General features: G+C 38.8%; 1 protein-coding gene across 4 annotated transcripts in view; it reads left to right on the top strand.

Moving 5' to 3' along the window:
- dnah5 (dynein, axonemal, heavy chain 5) overlaps positions 1-20,034 on the top strand; it is a 119,291-nt gene that overhangs the window by 13,804 nt on the left and 85,453 nt on the right. For 3 of the 4 annotated variants that reach the window (XM_084726266.1, XM_084726267.1, XM_084726268.1), the window contains exons 6-39: positions 184-321; positions 892-1,068; positions 1,256-1,369; positions 1,586-1,693; positions 2,190-2,312; positions 2,673-2,888; positions 3,278-3,304; positions 4,015-4,122; positions 4,295-4,380; positions 4,953-5,160; positions 5,247-5,360; positions 5,583-5,789; positions 6,075-6,155; positions 7,212-7,302; positions 7,618-7,763; positions 8,570-8,747; positions 8,974-9,228; positions 9,729-9,925; positions 10,063-10,156; positions 10,777-10,919; positions 11,254-11,330; positions 11,422-11,546; positions 11,698-11,933; positions 12,109-12,327; positions 12,618-12,680; positions 13,743-13,981; positions 15,217-15,364; positions 15,526-15,618; positions 16,579-16,778; positions 16,944-17,097; positions 17,518-17,681; positions 17,875-18,031; positions 18,339-18,551; positions 19,189-19,413. In XM_084726266.1, coding sequence (XP_084582392.1) covers positions 184-321; positions 892-1,068; positions 1,256-1,369; positions 1,586-1,693; positions 2,190-2,312; positions 2,673-2,888; positions 3,278-3,304; positions 4,015-4,122; positions 4,295-4,380; positions 4,953-5,160; positions 5,247-5,360; positions 5,583-5,789; positions 6,075-6,155; positions 7,212-7,302; positions 7,618-7,763; positions 8,570-8,747; positions 8,974-9,228; positions 9,729-9,925; positions 10,063-10,156; positions 10,777-10,919; positions 11,254-11,330; positions 11,422-11,546; positions 11,698-11,933; positions 12,109-12,327; positions 12,618-12,680; positions 13,743-13,981; positions 15,217-15,364; positions 15,526-15,618; positions 16,579-16,778; positions 16,944-17,097; positions 17,518-17,681; positions 17,875-18,031; positions 18,339-18,551; positions 19,189-19,413 — 5,124 coding nt within the window. The remainder of the gene's footprint in view (positions 1-183; positions 322-891; positions 1,069-1,255; positions 1,370-1,585; positions 1,694-2,189; positions 2,313-2,672; positions 2,889-3,277; positions 3,305-4,014; positions 4,123-4,294; positions 4,381-4,952; positions 5,161-5,246; positions 5,361-5,582; positions 5,790-6,074; positions 6,156-7,211; positions 7,303-7,617; positions 7,764-8,569; positions 8,748-8,973; positions 9,229-9,728; positions 9,926-10,062; positions 10,157-10,776; positions 10,920-11,253; positions 11,331-11,421; positions 11,547-11,697; positions 11,934-12,108; positions 12,328-12,617; positions 12,681-13,742; positions 13,982-15,216; positions 15,365-15,525; positions 15,619-16,578; positions 16,779-16,943; positions 17,098-17,517; positions 17,682-17,874; positions 18,032-18,338; positions 18,552-19,188; positions 19,414-20,034) is intronic. The other variant, XM_084726269.1, reaches the window with a different exon arrangement.

Genomic DNA, 20,034 nt, shown 5'->3' on the forward strand with positions numbered 1-20,034 from the left:
CTATTTCAACAGCTGTGAACCTTTTTCATTACAGTTGTGTTTCATTAAAGCAGTAAGACTAAAATGTTAACAGCCTGTTTTGACCACAGCCTCTTCTTGTGTGAGCACACACAGGCACATTCACAAACAAAATAAATTATGGGAACCACAGCAAAAATAACCCATGTTATGACTTGACCCCAGGTTACCTTGAAAGAGTGTGACACGTTTGACCTGCGGGTGCTGAAAGGCCCATCGGACTACATGGCTGCAGCCAACAGCACAGAGACCACTGAAAAGATAGAGGCCTGCATCAAAATCTGGATCAAACAGATAGAACAGGTGAGACCTGTCCGGTGAAATGTCTGAAGTTCCCTTCAAGCTTATTTAGCCTTGAACCTGTGATGCTGTACTCATCCATTTTGTGCATAGTATAATAGCTTGTGGCCAGATTTTGAAATTAAAATTAAAAATACAAAGAATTTATTCTCAGATCCAAGTTTGCTTGAAATGTTTTTGAATCTGCCATGTGTCAGGTGAAACTGTCCATTTTCACTAAATATTCCATTGAGCTGAGCAACAAATGCTTAAAATGCATGTTCTTCCTGAAAACTAGAAAAGATTGAAGAGCAGATATAAACGTACATATATATACATATATGTAGTATTTTGGCAGCACAAAATATTCAAAAATGTTTTTAATGGTATTTTTTTTCTTATGTTAACCTTGACATATTTCATGTTGTTATAGTTCTTTCTCATAACTCAAACATTTAATGACCAATTGGGAGGAATGCAAAACTACCACGATAAAATAAACAACTAGAATATATGAAATTCAGGGAAAATATAGCTAAATGCCAGAAATGCTGCTTAAACGGTTAGTAGATATAAGGTACGTCTGCTCTGCAGGTTCTAGCTGAGAGTGATCAGCTGAGAAAGGAGGCTGATGACCTCGGCCCTCGGGCTGAGCTGGACCACTGGAAGAAACGAATGTCCCGCTTTAACTACCTTCTCGATCAGCTGAAGAGCCCCGATGTCAAAGCTGTACTAGGTGTGCTCTTGATGGCCAAATCAAAGCTCATTAAGGTCAGGCTTGGATTTTTTTTCTGCTTCCTAGGACAGTATTTTCATTCTGCTGATCTCCTCTGCCAATCATATCAGTGTTTCATGCTTGTTTTTCTTTCTGGTGATGTCTTGACAAAAGCCTTGTCTAATTTTAAAGACTGTGAAAGACTGTCATACATTAAATGCATTAAGGATTTTTTCTGTCTAGTCATGGCGGGAACTGGACACCAGGATTACTGATGCAGCCAACGAGGCCAAAGACAATGTCAAGTACCTTTACAGCCTGGAGAAGTTTTGTGACCCTCTCTACAACAGTGACCCTGTAAGGAAAATGCTTTTATCTCTTTAAAGATGAAGTGGTCTGCAGCTTTACCAGCAAATAAAGTATACTGTTTTCATCTAGAACTGTCCTTAAGCTGGGAAAATGGCCTATTACACAAATACTTAAATGTCCAGTGTTCAGTGTCACACGTGCAAGTGCATATAATGGCAAATGTAAGTTTGCAAACCCTCACAAACTATAATTGTTTCTCCCCAGGTATCGATGGTGGATGCAATCCCAGGTCTAATTAATGCCATCAGGATGATTCACAGTATTTCTCGCTACTACAACACTTCAGAGAAAATTACATCACTTTTTGTTAAGGTAGGGGTGACTGCTTTCCTGCACAATGCAACCTGATAAAAATGATTATATTGTAATCAACAATGGGATTCAGCAAAGCTGTTTGCCTATTGCCTGGACATTGTCTTCATTTGAACCCTGAAATCTGTAATTTTCATGTTTTTGTGGATGAATAAAATTAACCACTGAAACATTCCATTTTTCCCTGACAAGGGCATTGACATTAACCCAGAGTAAAAAACAAAAAATATGTGGAAAAGAATTTGTGAAATTTCTAATATCCCACTGAACAAACTACTTTATTACAGAATCAATGTGAACAGCATATAAACATCAGATTATTTTATGGACCATATAAAAGCATTCAAACAAATTGCTAGTTTGTCCTGCTCATGATAATATGTGCATTGATATTAATTATTTGTCACATCAACCACATCCATGGCCTCAAGTTGTTGGTGTCCGCAAAGAATTCAAATGCATGTCCTCATTTCACCATACCTCTGAATATCTGCAGGTGACAAACCAGATGATCACAGCCTGCAAGGCCTACATCACTAATAATGCCTCTAATACAATATGGGACCAGCCTCAGCAAGTTGTAGTGGATAAAATCAAAGCTGCCATCCACCTAAACCAGGTACTTGATATACTGCTGATTGGCAGAATACACAATTTTTAATGTAAATCATTTATTTCTTCTAGTTTTCTGTGTTTATGTTCTATCAAATACAGTTTCTTTTCAACATAGTGTAGCTGTATTATTGTTTACAGATATATAACTTTTAACTTTTGTGTGTGAATTAACATGTCATTAAAAGTGTTGAATGTCAGACGTGAGTCAAACAATACAAGGAAGCAGCAGCCGTTGTGATGATATAAGAAATGTTAAAAGGGGAAGAAAAATGACTTTTCAACCAACAATAGTTATGACCTTTCTATGATGCATGGATGAAATGAAAGTCACCAGTTTTGTTACATGTCAAACACCATCCTCCAGGAGTACCAGCGGTATTTCCACAAAACCAAGGAGAAGTTGGAACAGACTCCCTCAGAGAGACAGTTTGACTTCAGTGAGATGTACATTTTTGGGAAGTTTGACACGTTCCAGCGGCGACTCAACAAGATCCTGGAAATGTTTAGCACCATTTCCACCTACTCTGCCCTGCAGGACTCTAAGCTAGAAGGACTGGAGACAATGGCCACCAGGTTTCAAGTGGGTATATTGTTACATCAGATTTTTGTCAAAAAATTGAATACACTCTAACGTTACATTGAATAGGAAAAAAAATACTGCACAGTAAATGTAAAAGAGATTTGAAATTTGAAAGTTAATATGAAATAGGCCTTTGCTGACAGAGTGAATGTCATGATTTCATTTATTAAATTACATCAATTGAATTTCCTTTATGCAATTCAATAAAGAGAGGATAGACAGTAGATGAGTAGAAAGAAATGTTCAGTTCAGTCAAATCAGGTTGTACTGCTCTGGGACACTTGAACATCCTGAATTATATCTTACTGTGTGATTGGTGTATAGATGTTTTCCCTTGAGAAAATATTGATGTGAGCTATCTGTTTGTTTCTGCCTCCTTGGATGTTCAGACTGCAGAAATGCAGGGGAAATGGGAGGTAAAGTCTTGCCAGAGTCTTCAATTTAGAGTAACACATGACCCATTTTCATTCATCATTCATTCATAGTTGATTGCACACAATTTTAAAATTCATAGACATGACATTTTACCTCTGTAAATATTACTATGACAGTACTAACTGCATGGAACATGAACAGGCAACCAACTCTAGAATGTTATGTTATTAGTTGCTCCATTTATTTTTGTTCAAGTATATTATCCAGCAAGTTACTGCTAAATGTTTTGCATGCTGTCGAATTAACTTGCTCTAATTCCATCATTCATTTCATGGTCCATGTAACCAGACAGACCTGCATTAAAATAGATCGCAGGCCTCTCCTATTGTAGAAGTTGACAGTCAACTCTGTAGTGTATACATATTACATAATTTATGGTAAGCTTTATGATTTGGTTCGACATTTCCACTATTGTTATGCACTCTGTTTATCCTTTGCTATTTTAAAACCCAGATTAACTCCCAGACTAAGATGATATGTTCTCCAAAATCCGTCTGATATCATCTTGAAGCCCTGACACACAGTTAGTCAAAGAAATGCAATTAAAGAGATTAAATTCAAGACAGAGTAGCAGTTTTTCCCCAGCAGAATAATGAGGCAGATTTTTGAGGAGCTTTAAAACTTTGTGATAATGATGAATGTTTAAAATAACACTTGTTTATATAACTCTGTTTGTGTGTGTGCGTGATAGGCTATTGTTCTGAACATGAAGAAGAAACATTACAGTTTCCTCGACCAGAGAAAAACTGACTTTGATGTTGACTATGAGGAATTCTGCAAAAGCACCTCTGAGCTTCACGTAAGTTAAACATTATAGAGTCAAAGGCTTAGAAAAGGTTCAATCAGGCGCCAAGTGAAAACACCTGTAGCTTATCTCGCTGTGCTGTAGGTAAGACCCAGTATGAGCCATGTTGGGGAGTTTAATTTGTCCCTTTCTCTTTTGAAAAAATGTTTTGTTTTTGGTCTTTCAGAACCAGCTGAAGAATTTCATGGATAATACCTTTGAAAAAATTCAAAACACAGAGAGAGCTCTAAATGTGCTGAAGATATTTGAAAGGTAATCCAACTCTTCTTATCATACCATGCATATTCATCTAACAAAGTATTTCTCAGTCTGGTCCTCAGCACAGAAAACTGCAAATTCTCTATCCTACCAGCTAATTACTACTAGTTCATTACATTCACATGGCATCTCAGGTTTAAACCAGACCCTAATTAAATTGCTGAAATAAAAAGACAGCAGAACTCTGAGTAGACCTTTTGTAATTGTGGATGTTTCATAGTATTAAACACAGGTGGAAGTTATAACTAATAATTGGTGTTTTCAAATAGGTTTTCAAGTTCCAGAGCAAAGGGCACTTTTTTGTGCATACTGACTCACTCACATTAATGTCACATCTAAGGCATTGTTCAGACTGCCAGCCCAAATCAATTGTTTGACATATCCAGATTGATTTTTAGAAAGTCTGGCCAGAAAAAAACAAAACAAAACATAAAATGGGATTTTTTGAAGATTGTATCCAAGCCACATTTGGAGGTGATATAAAACGACTTCTTCAATTGACATCTTATTATTCTTTTACTGAATTGAACTACTTTTTTTTTTATTTTTGGTCTCACTAAAAACAGACTGGGCATTCCAGATCTTGGTATTGATGAGAAGTATCAGCGCATTCTGCAGAACTATGGCCGGGACATTGAAATGGTGTCCCGTATCTATGTGAAGCAGAAACTGGACCCCCCCATTGGCCGGGACATGCCGCCGGTGTCGGGCCGTATCATGTGGGCCCGACAGCTGTACAGCAGGATCCAGGGCCCCATGGATCTGTTTCAACAGGTAATATTATTTTTCTGCCTCTGCAATAAAAATTGGCCGGGCCTAGGTTTTTCCTTTAAAGTTAGAGTACCATTGTGTCTGTGCAGCATTCGGGAGTTCTGTCTACACCAGAGGCCAAGAGGATCATCAGGAACTTTAACAGGGTAGCAAGGGTCCTGTTGGAGTTTGAGATGCTCTACCAACACAGCTGGATGAAACAGGTAACAGAACGGAAGAAGCATGATGTTGGACTGGGGTGTAATAAATTGAGTGCATTAAAATATGGACATATATGGTCTCATCATATGCAACATGCACTATTCATCAGGCCCACTGCCTTCATTCTCTCACTATTTGTCCTTTTCTGTGCTTTATTTTCCTTCTTTCACCTTTTTCACAACCCTCACCAAACCACTTAACCCACCTCGATACCTCCTCGCCAGATGGAGGATGCCCGCGTGGGTCTGCAGGCCTCTTTGCTGGTCAGGTCTCCAGAGACAGGGGAGCTTTTTGTGAACTTTGACCCAGAGATTCTGACTCAGATCAGGGAGGCAAACTGCATGACAAGGATGAATTTGGAGATCCCACCCTTTGCTGCTTTGCTGCAGCAGAAACAAGACACTCTCAAAAAGAACTACAACAAATTACAGGTGGATATTACACACAGTTGTACACATCTACAAACACATGCAATTTAAAGGTGTAATATGGGAGCCCAAAGTTGATTATTTTCATCTATGTAAACAGATAATATATAAGTGTGTAGTTGATATTGAGAAACATTGCAGGGAGCAGTAAAAAGGACAATAGGGCTTACTGTAAACAAATATTACCATACTAAGTTTTTAGTAGTATTTACATCGCTCTCTACTGAGTAAATGAGTTCAACACTGAATGAGGGAATACACCAACTTTATTAATCTTCCTCCTTCCAGTTAACATTGAGTGAGAACACCAGAGTGCGGGCCAAGATTCAGACTGCTTTTGAACAACTAGCCATGCCGCATGTAGCCAAGGTAAGATGTTACTTTTAAAAAATCACGTTAATGTTGGAAAATGCATGGTTTGAATTGCTGTTTTCCTCTGCTCTCACCTGAGATGTAACACGCATTTGTCCTCACACTTGTCCAACCACTTGAGACTGTAAAAACATGTCACATGGGAGAAACAAAGCTAATTAATGTTTCTCTGGAGAGAAAAAATGTAGTGCAAGACTGTTCCAATGCCAACAGGGCATCTTTTCCACACATTTAATGAAACATTAATGTTAACCGATAAGGTTTTAAAAGCTACTTGAGGGCAATGTCAATGTGACTAGTAAATAGTAAGAAACGTTCAGAATTCAGGTATGAGGATTTTCTGTTTTGTATAACTGAAAACTGAATTTCTGCGGGTTTTGGTCTGTTTGGTTGGAAAAAATAAGGCATCTGAAGAAAATACAGGCAGCACTGAGTCCACTTGTCTTAATTCAACACCATCATCCTGGTCAAGACAGAACAGAAAAGATTATTCGATTATAATCCTTATTTCTCACTCATATGTTAGCAGCAATATTTTTGCATTTATCTGGACAAAAAAAAAGAATAAAAACAGACCTAAAAATACAGCTGCTGAGGTAATGGTCTAACTAATAGATATTGATTGGTGCAGCATCCAAATCATTTCACAACTGATTGTCTCTTTATTTTATCTTCAGACTTCATTTTCTAAAATTAATTCGCTATGATTGTACTTGTTGTTGAATATTATTTAACTCTTTGTTTTATTTGTTCTGTTGGTCCTAATATCCTATTTTAACTCGTATCTCCCTAACAACATATATTTAATCATCTATACTTAGACTATATAGACTATATACTATATTTAGACTGAAATATGTTATGTGATACTCATTTTAAAGGATTGTTAGCTCAAGACTTGATGCAGCTAATTATACTAGAATATTCTTTTCCTGTTGGTTTGGTCATGCAAATAAAACATGAGAGAGAGACATGAATCTGGGACAAAATGAGACCGACTTTGCACAGCAGCTACTATACAAAGTGTATCATCATACCTCACTGACTTGGCAGGTGGATGAGGCGATACAGCCAGGTTTGACCTCCCTCAGCTGGACATCTCTGAACATAGACAAGTATCTCAGCCACATCGACAAAGCTTTAGGTAAGCAAAAAATCCAGTGAGATCAATGTACTGCATGCTGACACGTAAGACATTGTGCAACTCAGCACTGGCAGCATCTGATAAAATTTATATTAATGGATTCATTGTGTACTCGCTGTTTGTATGTGTGTTCTCATAACTCCTACATACAGTATGTATGCTGTCCCAGTATGCCTCCTTTTTTTATATTCACATTTCTTAGGTTGTATATATTCTGCCTTGTCTACCTCTCCCTCCCCTCCCCTTCCTCCAGTTCTTGCCATTCATTTCCCTCCGCTTCTGTTCTGTGTCCCTCTCTTTCACTTGTCTCCCCAGTTGACCTGGAGTTGTTGATGGACAGGGTGAATGACTTGGTGGAGTTTAGGATAGATGCAGTACTGCAGGAGATGAGTGGATCCACACTATGTGTTCTACCAGAGGATGAACCGGTCACCTGTGAGGAGTTTGTTCAGACCACCAGGGTAAATAAATACACAGTCTGTTCAAATAAAGTACCTGTTGTAATCTGTAATTATAGTTTTACTGAGCCTGTCTGCTAAGTTTACAACTCCCTCACCTAATCTCACCTTGGTATATTTTGAAAAGATGATTACATAATAATTATATTACATGCATTGGGACCTAAATACACCTACACTTTTCATTGCCTTTCAAGTATTTTTAAAGTATTGTACTCACAAACAATATTTTTATTCTCCAAAGGCATTCATTTAATTAGCATTAATTATTTACATTTTTGGTGAATTTTGTACATGTATAGATGAGTATCCCCTACATTTAGGCAAATGCTCATACTTCGTGTTACTGCTTGTGGAGGGACACAAAGTGTCTCATCAGCAGTTAAGGCTACAGCTCATCAATTGTGATTTAGTAATGTGATGCAATAACCTATCAGAGCAACAGTGTGGTTCTCTGAATCATTCACTCACTGCAGACAAAGCTAAGTATACTGCATAGTACAATGATGTGAAGTACACATTGTCTCATGGACGGATGTCCAGTACAGCGTAAAAATCACTGGCGCTAATTGAAGCCGACGTGATTGGTTTTATGCCCTGGTAACTGCATTAAAGTCCTCTATGTAGAGCTGAATTTAAGTGCTTTGAAAAGAAATTACAAGCGTTTATGTAATTCTCTGTCTTTGATCCTGTATAAAGAATTTTATTGCAGTCGAGGGTGCCCTGGTAAAACTCTATAGCGAATGCTCTGCTGCAGTGCACTACCATTATATACCATATTGAATGTACAAATATACATATGTGTATAGGACCTGTGCATAAGACAAGCCCAGAGTCTCCACACTAAGAGCTCACTTGTGGAAGAGGCTGCTAATGAACTAATCAACATGCTGCTGGAGTTTGACCACAATCAGAGAGTTGAGGTGGAGAGGGTTGAGGAAGAAAGCTGCGCTGAGAGCAAGACCATTGACCACATTGACAGTGAAGGTATGCTAACATTTTCCTTTTGAGATCAAATCAGATGTGATAAAGTGCAATGGCACTATATAGAGAATGGAGAAGGTTCATGTCAAATAGCACATCAATAAGTTTTTGTTTGTATTATGTAAAAGCTTGGGGCTACTTATACTCATTTCCGTATTCCTCATTGGTCAAAGGGAACTGTAGCTGATGCTTCATGTTCACTGTAAATGTGTCAACTTTTGCATCCCAGGTGAAGATGAGGGCCGCTCAGAGGGCCGTCTCTTCTCCAGAAACACGTTGGTCCCTCCTGCCAGCGTTGGCCCTTCCTCTCCCTTGGTGAGGAGGAAGAAGAAGAGAGACCTGATGGAAGTGATGGAGGAGGAAGCCCAGGAGCTGCTCTCCTACTTCAACCACCGCAACGTGGATGCTTTGCTCAGATTGACTCGGAACACCCTGGAGATGCTAAGGAAGCGCATCCAGGCTTCCTCTCTCATGCATTTCTTGGGTAGGTCTTGTGTAATCATTTTGCCGCTCTCAGTGCTTTGGATTATTTTAATATAAAACATAAAAATACCTCACACAAAAATATCAGTGTTTTGAGGAGGCACATTGTAACACATAATGAAACAATGGTACAGTATATTTTGTCCCTATTGTAATAAAACTGCCTTCCTCATCCTAATTGGTGGCCAGCAGCCTCGTCTGTGTCAATACCAGAATGTTGTAATCAATGGCACATTTAATGAAAATAAGGGCCAAGTTGTTTTTGTCACATCCTACACACTGCAGACCATGAGTCATCATAGTTATAGCGTATTTCAGTCTTACATTGTTTCATGTGATTTATCTGATGTAGTCATTTATTTTGTGTAAAAGGAGTATATGGCTGTTGTGCGTTGTCAGGTGTGAGGTTGATTGTTGCCTGTTAGGTCTATTGAGCTCATAAAATTTCGATCTTTGAATTACATCAGTTTGTATCAGAACTCCTCTTTTCTTCCCCTGTAGCCGAAAATGACTCAACCAGTCGTGGCAAAAGCAGTGGTCAGCAGGCTATCTTCAGAGTCAATGTGACTCTCTCCATCCCCAACATCGCCATGGTCCCAGCTCTGGAAGAGGTCCAACAGGCTCTAAACCGAGCTGTAGAGTGTGTAGTTAGTGTCAGCAAAGGAGTTGGCCAGTGGAGCAAAGAGAGGATCTCCAAGGTTGGTTTAATCTGATGAAGGGAGGATTAATTACTGTAGCTAATTAATGATAATTAAATCTTTCTGGACTGCTAATTTTATGAGCCTATTTAATACCAAACCCATGTGGTCTTTCCTTACATTTTTCCCTTCTTTAGAGAAAAATGAATGAAAGAAGGATGGCAGCTCTGAAACAGGACAGTTCTGAGAGTGAATCAGAGGATGGAGCAACAACATACAGAAGCCTGGCTGGTATGTGAAGACATAAGACCTCACCTTACTTAGCCTCAGCTGTTCAACAACTCCACTTTTTCTTTTTCTTTTTTTTTTCACAGCAGAGTGACTTATACATATTGTTTCCAATATGCAGACCAGAACACTGATCATTAGCTACTGCACCACAGTCGCTTGATAATCAGATCTTCTTATTTCACAGCTCAGCAGAGCAAAGCCTCATCTGACTAGGAGCAGATAGAGATGTGTTGATGGAAATGACATGAATATGTCAGTAGCTTTGGAAGGAAGGCATTTTAACAAAAGATATTTTAAAATCTCACTCGGATAAAGTAACCCTTTCAGTCACATTGCACCCTGGGTAACATGGAGGTAATGTTGCGAAACTGCCTGATGATGGATGATACAGTTGTAGCATGATTGATTTGCAGAAAGGAACACAAAACCTGTTTAGAAAAAAGGTTAAAAAACAGCAACAAATGATTTTAGGTGTAGCTGCAAGACTCAGCATCATACTGAATACAAGATTCCAACTTACGGAATAATTCTGTATTATTTTAATATAATTATAAGTGAAGGATTCCAAGCTGTTTATATTGTTTCAATCCATCATATCACCCACACTCTGTACTTTTCAGATGGCAGCACCTCAGACATTTCAGCATCTGTGATCCAGGCTATCCCATTCCAAGCTAGAAACTACTACAAGAGTGTATCTGAGAACAAGGAAATAGTCAAGCTGATGTCTGTTCTCAGCACCTCAATCAGCTCCACCAAAAAGGTAAAGCCCTTTAATTTCAACAACAATTTCATTTAAGCATAATACAGTATATAACATGTATAGAACTGTACTGAAAATTAAAGGAGTATACATTAATTCTCCATATTAAACAGAGCCAAAACCATGCTGTTGCTGCTGTTTTATTTTGTATTTATGATATCCCATCTGCTTTGACAGTAAGTCATTTATAAACTGTAAATGGTCAAAAGCAACAACTGTGATTTTAAGTATCTGTAAGGAGAAATTACCTGGTCAACTTATCCGAAGTCTAAATGTTAAATTTTGAAAGCCCCTGATTTCTTACAAAACTGGTGTTTTTAATATTATTGTGTAGGAAGTGATGACTGCTCTGGACCATTTTAGCCGCTACCATCACATTTGGAGAAAGGACCGTGAAGACACCATGCGGAAGTATGATAAACTGCATGACTGATGATATTAATACCTGACTCTAAATAACCAACAAAAAAAACAACAACCTAAAACTTGTACTTTTTTACAGATTTATGCAGGGCAGCCCCTTGCTGTCAGAGTTTGAGAGCCAGATTCTTCTCTATCGAGATCTGGAGGTGGAAATACACTCTGAACCAGAGTACATCACTGTAGGAGCTCTGGCTTTATTCACAGGTTAGAAGTTCCAATTCTTTGCTTGAACTTTTAACAGCTGTCTTTGCTACTTATAGCAGCATGACTACATGGCTGCAATAAAACTTTCTTCATCACCGATCCAGCTGATCCATCACTTTGCATACTGATACTATTTCTTTCTTCGTACCAGCTGACCTGAAGATGTCCCTCACTGCTGAAACTAAGAACTGGATGGTAGACTACGGACTGTACTGCAACAAGAAATATCGCTCTGAGATGGAGCAGATCTTTGCTTTTGTTGATGAAGCAGGAAAGAAACTAAATCGGCAGATCAAAGACCTGGATGACATTCGCATCGCCATGGCAGCTCTCAAGGAGATCAGGGAGCAACAGATATCTATTGATTTTCAAGTTGGCCCCATTGAGGTGAAGCACAGCATGTGGTCTTTCATACAGCGTGCACATAGTGCGAATGGAACTAGATGTTTTCAGTAGTGTACACTTCAGCTAATTCATCTCATGTATGTGACTTAAATAGCATTTGGGTTTAGTCTTGTATCAGAGGAAATGCAGGAATTAAAATTCTTTTTCCTTCTCATAGGAATCCTACGCCATGCTTCATAAATATGAGCTGTCGGTGGCAAAAGAGGAGGCCGATAAGGTGGATACGCTGCGTTACACTTGGGAGAAGTTGCTGTCGCGGAGCACAGAGGTACAGAACGAGCTGGTGGCCCTGCAGCCCAACTTCAGAGGAGAACTTGTCAGCAATGTGGAGACCTTCTTGGAAGACTGTCAACACTTTTACCAGGATTATGAGAAGGTAAAGGAAGTGTGATGCTAGTACACACGTCTGCACCAACGCTCAAGGGCTCAGACAGCCTTCTCAAACACCTACAATAATGTGCTAATGTCTCCTCAAGCTATTTATTTTAATTACCGCACATAATTAAAATGGCTTGTTAATTATTCCTCCCTCCTCACATCTTTTCCTTGCATCTCTCTTTGTGTCTTCAGTGGGAGGGACTAAGATGCAATTAAAAGATGCAAGTGAACATGGTTACGTTAATGGGAACTGGGATGTATGGACTTACTTTTTCCTCTCTGCTTCAGGATGGCCCCATGGTGGTGGGGCTGGCTCCTCAGGATGCCAGTGATAGACTCATCATGTTCCAGGTTTGTTACTGACGATCTGAGCTAGACAAAATCATTAAGTTAATTATTACTTCTGTCAGTCAGTTTGTGTGTTTGTATTTTGGGTTCCCCACAAAGTCAGTTTCATGTTAATAATGTTCAAAGAGGCATGATTTCAGCTTAGTTACAGAACTGTGCTTGCTTTTTTGTGCTCTGTAAAATTTATACATAAAAAATTGCATATTTTGTACCGCACATATACAATCCAATTTCCAAAAAATTTTAGCTATTGTGTAAAACATAAATAAAAACAGAATGCAATGATTTTCAAAAAAATATCTATCATATCTTGTATTTGTACTGTATTCAATTTAATATGGATCAGAACTACATTCAGTTGAAAGAGTTCAAAGACAAGATATTGAATGTTCAAACTGATTAACTTTATTGTTTTTTGTAAATATACACACATTCTGAATTTGATGCCTGCAAAATGTTCCAAAAAAAAGTTAGGACAGGGGCATGTTTACCACTGCGTTACATCACCTTTTCTTACACGCTCTTCTCTTTTGGAACTAAAGTTTTGAAAGCAAAGTCCTTCCCTATTCCTTCTTGATATACGACTTCAGTCGGGAGTCTCTGTTGTCGTACTTTGCTCTCCACATTTTCAATGGGAGACAGGTCTGGACTGCAGAGACTCCAGTATAATACCCAAAGTCTTTAAATGCGAAGCCACACTGTTGCAACATATGCAGAGGGTGTCTTGGCATTGTTTTGCTAAAATAAGCAGGAACATCTCTGAAAAAGATGTCATTTGGGTGGCAGCACATGTTGCTCCAAAACCTGTATGTACCGTTCAGCATTAGCGGGGCCTTCATGGATGTCACAGGTAGCTGTGCCATGGGCACTAATACACCCTGTACCATCACAGATGCTGACTTTTGAAGTTGCCGCTGGTAACAAAACACTTTGCCATCTTCCGTCACTCCACCTCAGATGAGCTCAGGCTGCAGCATTTCTGCTAAATTAGATCATTTTATATATTTTTTTATTTTTTACTACAGTATCGATGTGATGAGTTGTTGCCATTCTTCTCCTCTTTAGAACCGATTTGACAACCTGTTCAGGAAGTACATCACCTACACTGGTGGAGAGGAGCTGTTTGGACTTCCTGTTACCCAGCATCCCCAGCTGTTGGAGATTAGGAAGCAGCTGGCTCTGCTGCAGAAGCTGTATGGCCTTTACAACAACGTCATTGAAACAGTCAATGGTTACTATGATATCCTCTGGGCTGACATCCTCATTGAGAAGATCAATAATGAGCTACTGGACTTTCAGACAAGGTGATAATATTATGTTTACATTTAAAGGCTCTTTGTGGCATTTAGTCCTCTAGTGGAGCTATGGAGCTGTGAATGGGTCCCCATTTGCTTGTCTAATGCGTGTGCGAACACAGAGGTGACACAATACACAGTTGGACCAATGGTATTACACTGTTTGACTGATCAACATGTGGTGGTAGCGCGCCCAGATATGCTGCAATGCACCAGCAAGGACAAAGTAAACAGCAATACAATAATTAACAATAGAGGATGAATAAAGCCCTTAACATGTTTGCTAGACCTTAAGAAAACACACAATCTTTTCTTCTTTTGTCTCAAGAAAACTCCACGGGGCATATTTAAGTAATTTAAACTGATCAGTATTGAACTGTTTTAACCCATGTTGTGCTGACCTTAGCTCAGCTAGAGGAGAAAGTGACACTGTGACACTTCCAGGAAATGTCATACACCTTCTACTGAACTGAAACAAACAAAACTAGACTAAACAGAATGCAGTGAAGGTGTTTCACTGATAAAACTGGAATAAAAAGCACATAGTAATCAGGCTTTTTGCCACAGGAAGTGAGTGTTCATCAAAATGAGGACTATCATATAAAGGAAAAAAATATCTGAACAAAGGAAAATGAAAAAGAAAGAAAATGAAATGATTTTCATTATTCTCTCTTCCTCCTGAATATCACCTCTTTCTTGGCCTGATACAAAGTCCCTCCCCTGGAATTATCCTATGAAATGTTTTTCATTAAGCCCTGCACGAATGCTCCGAAGAATTTCAATTTCACCATTCCCATACACGTTTATATTTGCACTCTGTCCTCTACAAGGGTTTAATCATTGTGCATTTGTCAGAAGGAAATTGAAGGGGAAAGAGGCTCAGATAATACAAGTTAAAGTCATCCCATCTAGAGGAAAAAATAGTTTGTAATGTCTCCACTTTTGTGTTCTCCTGGCAGTGTGAAACAAGTTGGTGGTTTTAAGCATTTAGCAGTCTCAAGGGGAATATGTGCTGATGTAACAGTTGAAGAAGAAGACAGGACAACTCTGGCAGAAATGCTGTCTATCAGTTTCAGAAGTGTTGTTTTGGGCTGGGTACACCATTAAACTGCAAAAGTGCTGGTGCACGTGTCTCAAAAGTACACATGTGCACGTCTTGAACTGTTTGACGCAGTAGTAACCTCTAGTTTACAAGATAGATATTTGCTATTAGTTTGTTGATTATTAAATCTTTTAACTACCAGGTGTCGCAAGCTGCCTCGTGCTCTGAAGGAGTGGCAGGCTTTCTTGGACCTGAAGAAAACAATTGATGAATTCAGTGAGTGCTGCCCCCTGCTGGAACTCATGACTAACAAGGCTATGATGACTCGCCACTGGAAGAGAATCACTGAGGTCAGTGAAACAAGGCTGCCAACACTGCAGTATATCCACTTAAAAGAGGATCATCATCAACAATTGTTGTAATCATAATGATAATTATTGTCTCGACATTTGATTTAAATAGACACTCTAATTTCCACACTGACCAACAAATCTGTCTGGTTTTGTGCAAGGTGACTGGACATACCTTTGAGGTGGAAACTGATACGTTCAAACTGCGCAACATCATGGAGGCTCCTCTGCTCAAGTATAAAGAGGAGATTGAGGTAAGAATATATACAGTTTATGCTTATCCCCTTTAGTATAGATTCTAATGCAAAAGTTATGTTAATTTAAGAATATTCATGAATGTTCCTGTCAGTTGTTATCGATGTAATGTGTGTCATGCATGAGGTTAATGTACAGTGTAATAGAGTTGCAATATGCCTTAATATCATTCTTACAGTGCAGTGGGCATTAATCTTTGCACCAAATAGATGTATTTCAGCTGCAGCATCATTTTAAGACAGGCCATTAAATCAGCCATCAACACATTAATGTTTTTTCCTCAAATGATAAAAGTCTTTATAGAGAGCTTATTTGTATTTTTTTTTATTATTGATTTTGTCAAACTATTTGGAGCTTCAAAAGATTTTGGATGAAAGAATGTCAATGAAAAAAGATGTTGTTGTAATTATAACAATGATGATTATTGCTGCTAATAATTATGTTGACAAGAGATTGAATACTTTTTAAACATTAATTCTCTACTTGAAATTTTTTGTAGTAATCACCTGCATTAATTCAGTGCACATTTTTTCATCCTATTATAGCTTCTGTTGTAATAGCTCAAAAGAACGGTAAGCTTGAACCCAAAAGCACGGCTCACAGGCAGACAGGTTGAAAGAAAAGTTCATGTGTAATTGAATCAAAAAAACAGGCATGGGTCAAAACTACTTGGGCAGTCAGAACAGGCAAACTTATCCAGGTGTTAGGTGTGATGAGAATGGTGTGAAAACGGGTTATTCCAGGGCAGGATGGAGTGGCTGAATCTGAATTGACAGACGGGTTAGTGTACGGCAGGAAAAAAACGACAACAAAATGAAAACTAGGAGTTTGTTGAAGACAACAGTGTTTACTAATGTATTAATATTCTTGTGAAGATAATGAAAATGTTTATTTCTATTTCTTTGCCACTACTGTTAGTATTGCTATTGTTTGAGCAAACTTGGGTGTTTCTTATGCAGGATATCTGTATCAGTGCGGTGAAGGAGCGGGATATTGAACAGAAGCTGAAGCAAGTGATCGCTGAGTGGGACAACAAAACTTTTACGTTCGCCAACTTTAAAACTCGTGGAGAACTGCTGCTGAGGGGAGACAGCACATCAGAGATCATTACCAGCATGGAGGACAGCCTGATGATTTTGGGGTCTCTTATGAGCAACAGGTATGTCAGTGTTGATTCCCATAATAATCCTATTATGATTTTGATGAGGGTCATTAAATTAACGGGGGGGGATTTGTTTGACTACACTTCACAGCAAGTATACAAGCCATCATGGCGTTTGCTATAATGTAAGGCTGTTCCATGCTGATATAACTCATTTTTCAGGTACAACACCCCATTTAAAGCCCAGATTCAGAAGTGGGTTCAGAATCTTTCCAACACCACTGATATCATAGAAAACTGGATGACCGTCCAGAACCTCTGGATCTACCTGGAGGCTGTATTTGTGGGTGGAGACATCGCCAAACAGCTGCCTAAGGTAGATTACATTATAGTGAATATAGTGTACTCTCATGACTCATTGAATAATTGAAATGACAGTTGAAATGAGGCTAAAGTCAGGCTAAAATGCAAAACTCTCTTTAAGTTCTTTAAAGATCATATTTGATCAGAAATCCCCTATTTATTTAGGGAGCATTTGTAAAACAGAGCAGCCTGACTTTGAGAATTATGGCCAGCATTGTTCCTGATGATTCTGTGTAATTTAAGGCATTAGTGTATTAATATATCTTGTGTATTTCAATTTTCAGTTACACTGTAGATCATGGCCTCTTGTAAAAAAAAGTCATAGATAATTTATTGTAGTGTTTAAAACAACCAAATAATTTGGTTTGCATTGCAAAAAATAAAAGATACAACTATTGATAAACAGATGACTAACTGACCCAACCTATTTTAGGAAGCAAAGCGTTTCTCAAACATCGACAAATCATGGGTAAAGATCATGATGCGAGCCCACGAGATGCCTAATGTAGTACAGTCATGTGTGGGAGATGAGACTATGGGACAGCTGCTTCCTCACCTCCTCGAACAGCTGGAGATCTGCCAGAAGTCACTTACAGGGTGAGTACAAAGGACCAGGAGAGGAGAGAGTAATTAAAAAAAACTCTTATGATAAAAGATTATTAGCATATATTATTATTATATTATTATTTTTAGTCTTGCCAACTATTGTATGTATCTGATTTGTTGTGTTTTCAAACACATTTTTCCATGAGACAGACTTTTTTATTACATGTTATTACACATCAAACAGTTATTTGGAGAAGAAGCGTCTGCTGTTTCCTCGTTTCTTCTTCGTCTCTGACCCTGCCCTGCTGGAGATCCTGGGCCAGGCCTCCGACTCCCACACCATCCAGGCACACCTCCTCAATGTCTTTGACAACATCAAATGTGTCCGATTCCATGACAAGGTGAATTTTTCATGGCGCTCCTTAGTGTTCTTGTTGTTTGTATTACACAGTTGGCCTTTTGACAATTCAGGGTAACAGCAGAGGTAGCAGAGGCATCTTTCAAACCCTCTGACAAGAGTTTTTCTTTTTTTTTTTGCAGAGTGACAGAATAAAAAACAGTACAAGGCTAAACAGTTGAACTGGCTAAACAGAATAGTGTAGGAGAATATGCTGTATACACATGTCAGCATGTTCTTTTCTTGCTTGACATGTGAAATAGAATAATCAGTCTGTTATTCTAATCTATAAAACATGTCATCGTCCTCAGGTCTATGACCGTATTTTGGCTGTATCATCACGGGAAGGGGAGACTGTGGAGCTGGAGCGTCCTGTCACAGCAGAGGGGAATGTGGAGGTTTGGCTCAGTGCTCTGCTGAAGGAATCCCAGAGGTCTTTGCACCTGGTGATCCGACAGGCTGCCCTGGCCATTCAGGACTCTGGCTTCCAGCTCATTGATTTCCTCAACTCCTTCCCCGCTCAGGTAGATCATTGAACTAATTCACTGATATTTCAAAACAGAGAAGAAGAAGAAAACATGTTGTATGCATGAAATTATATGAATTAGACCAGTGGTTCTCAAACATTTTTCATTAACATACCCACTTTGAAACACAGGCACCCTCTGACCAGCACAGAACATTTTTAGTAAAAAGTGTTGTTTTTATTTCCTCTCATTGGTAAAACAATATACTCCTTTTAAACTCTTTCCAAAAGCTGTTCTGCATATATAAATCTTAAATTTGCAGAATTTCTTCCATAGTCTTGTTTTTTTATTTGTGACCCAAATAAAATCTCCTGTGACCCAACTGTGGGTCATGACACAATCTCTGGGAATGAGTGCTTTAAAGTAAGTTTTTGCAGTACACGCATAGAATGGGGAGCTGGAAGACCGTGCAGAGATATTCCTCCAGAGTTTGATAAAAAGTGTTATTGGATTAGAATAGTACACCCCACCTTTAATTTAATGCAATTCCCAATTTTGATGCTGTATTCAGGGACATTATAAAAGTTATAATTGTTTTATGCATTGCACAGTGATGATTACACTTTGAATTTTGTCAGTACAATTGACCATCACACACTGATGTGATTACCAAATGTCTTTGTGCCTGATCCAGGTGGGTTTGCTGGGTATTCAGATGATATGGACGAGGGACTCTGAAGAGGCTCTAACCAATGCCCGATACGATCGGCGCATTATGGCTAAAACCAACCAGCTCTTCCTCGATCTGCTCAATACACTGATCGACATGACCACAAGAGACCTGGGCTCTGTGGAGAGGACCAAGTACGAGACGCTCATCACCATCCATGTCCACCAGAGGGACATATTTGATGACCTGGTGAGTATATTGTTGATCATTTATTGGTATTTACCCTTTTGTGTGATGGTTCACTATATGAACAAGCTCATTACAAGTTCTGCTCAAGTTGATCTAATCAAAATCCCCTGTTCCAGATAGCTATCCTTTTGTAAAACTGTATTTGATGTTCAGATACCCGAGCGTTGGGGTGTCAGAAGAAAGTCAATTCTATCAGACAAAAGTCTTCAAAGCATTTTCATTGGCAGCCAAGTGATATTTAGACCCAGAGAAAGGACTGTCTTTGAAGTCTCCCCTCCAGGCACAGTAAATTGCCTGGCTGGTCTCTAAGGTGAATAGCACAACATGAAGTAACTTTATTTGGATGTTTTTCATCATTATTATTTAATCCTCTCGTACCTGAATTCATGTATTCTCCTTTAGTCTCCATCTTTTTAGTGTCCTCTTCACCTCACTTCCCTCTCTTATACTATCTCCTTTCCCTCCTTAGACTTTTTATTTCTTTGTATTTCACCTCTCATTTCATCACCCGCATTATTTTGCTGCCTCTTTTCACTGTTCTTTATATACTTATTTTATTCATCTTCTTAACTCTTTTTTTCCATCCCATCCTTCTCCCATCCCCTTTACCTTACACTTCCT

Source organism: Lutjanus erythropterus, chromosome 9 (assembly GCF_056507025.1).
Source record: "Lutjanus erythropterus isolate fLutEry1 chromosome 9, fLutEry1.hap2, whole genome shotgun sequence".
NCBI classification, from domain to species: domain Eukaryota; kingdom Metazoa; phylum Chordata; class Actinopteri; order Lutjaniformes; family Lutjanidae; genus Lutjanus; species Lutjanus erythropterus.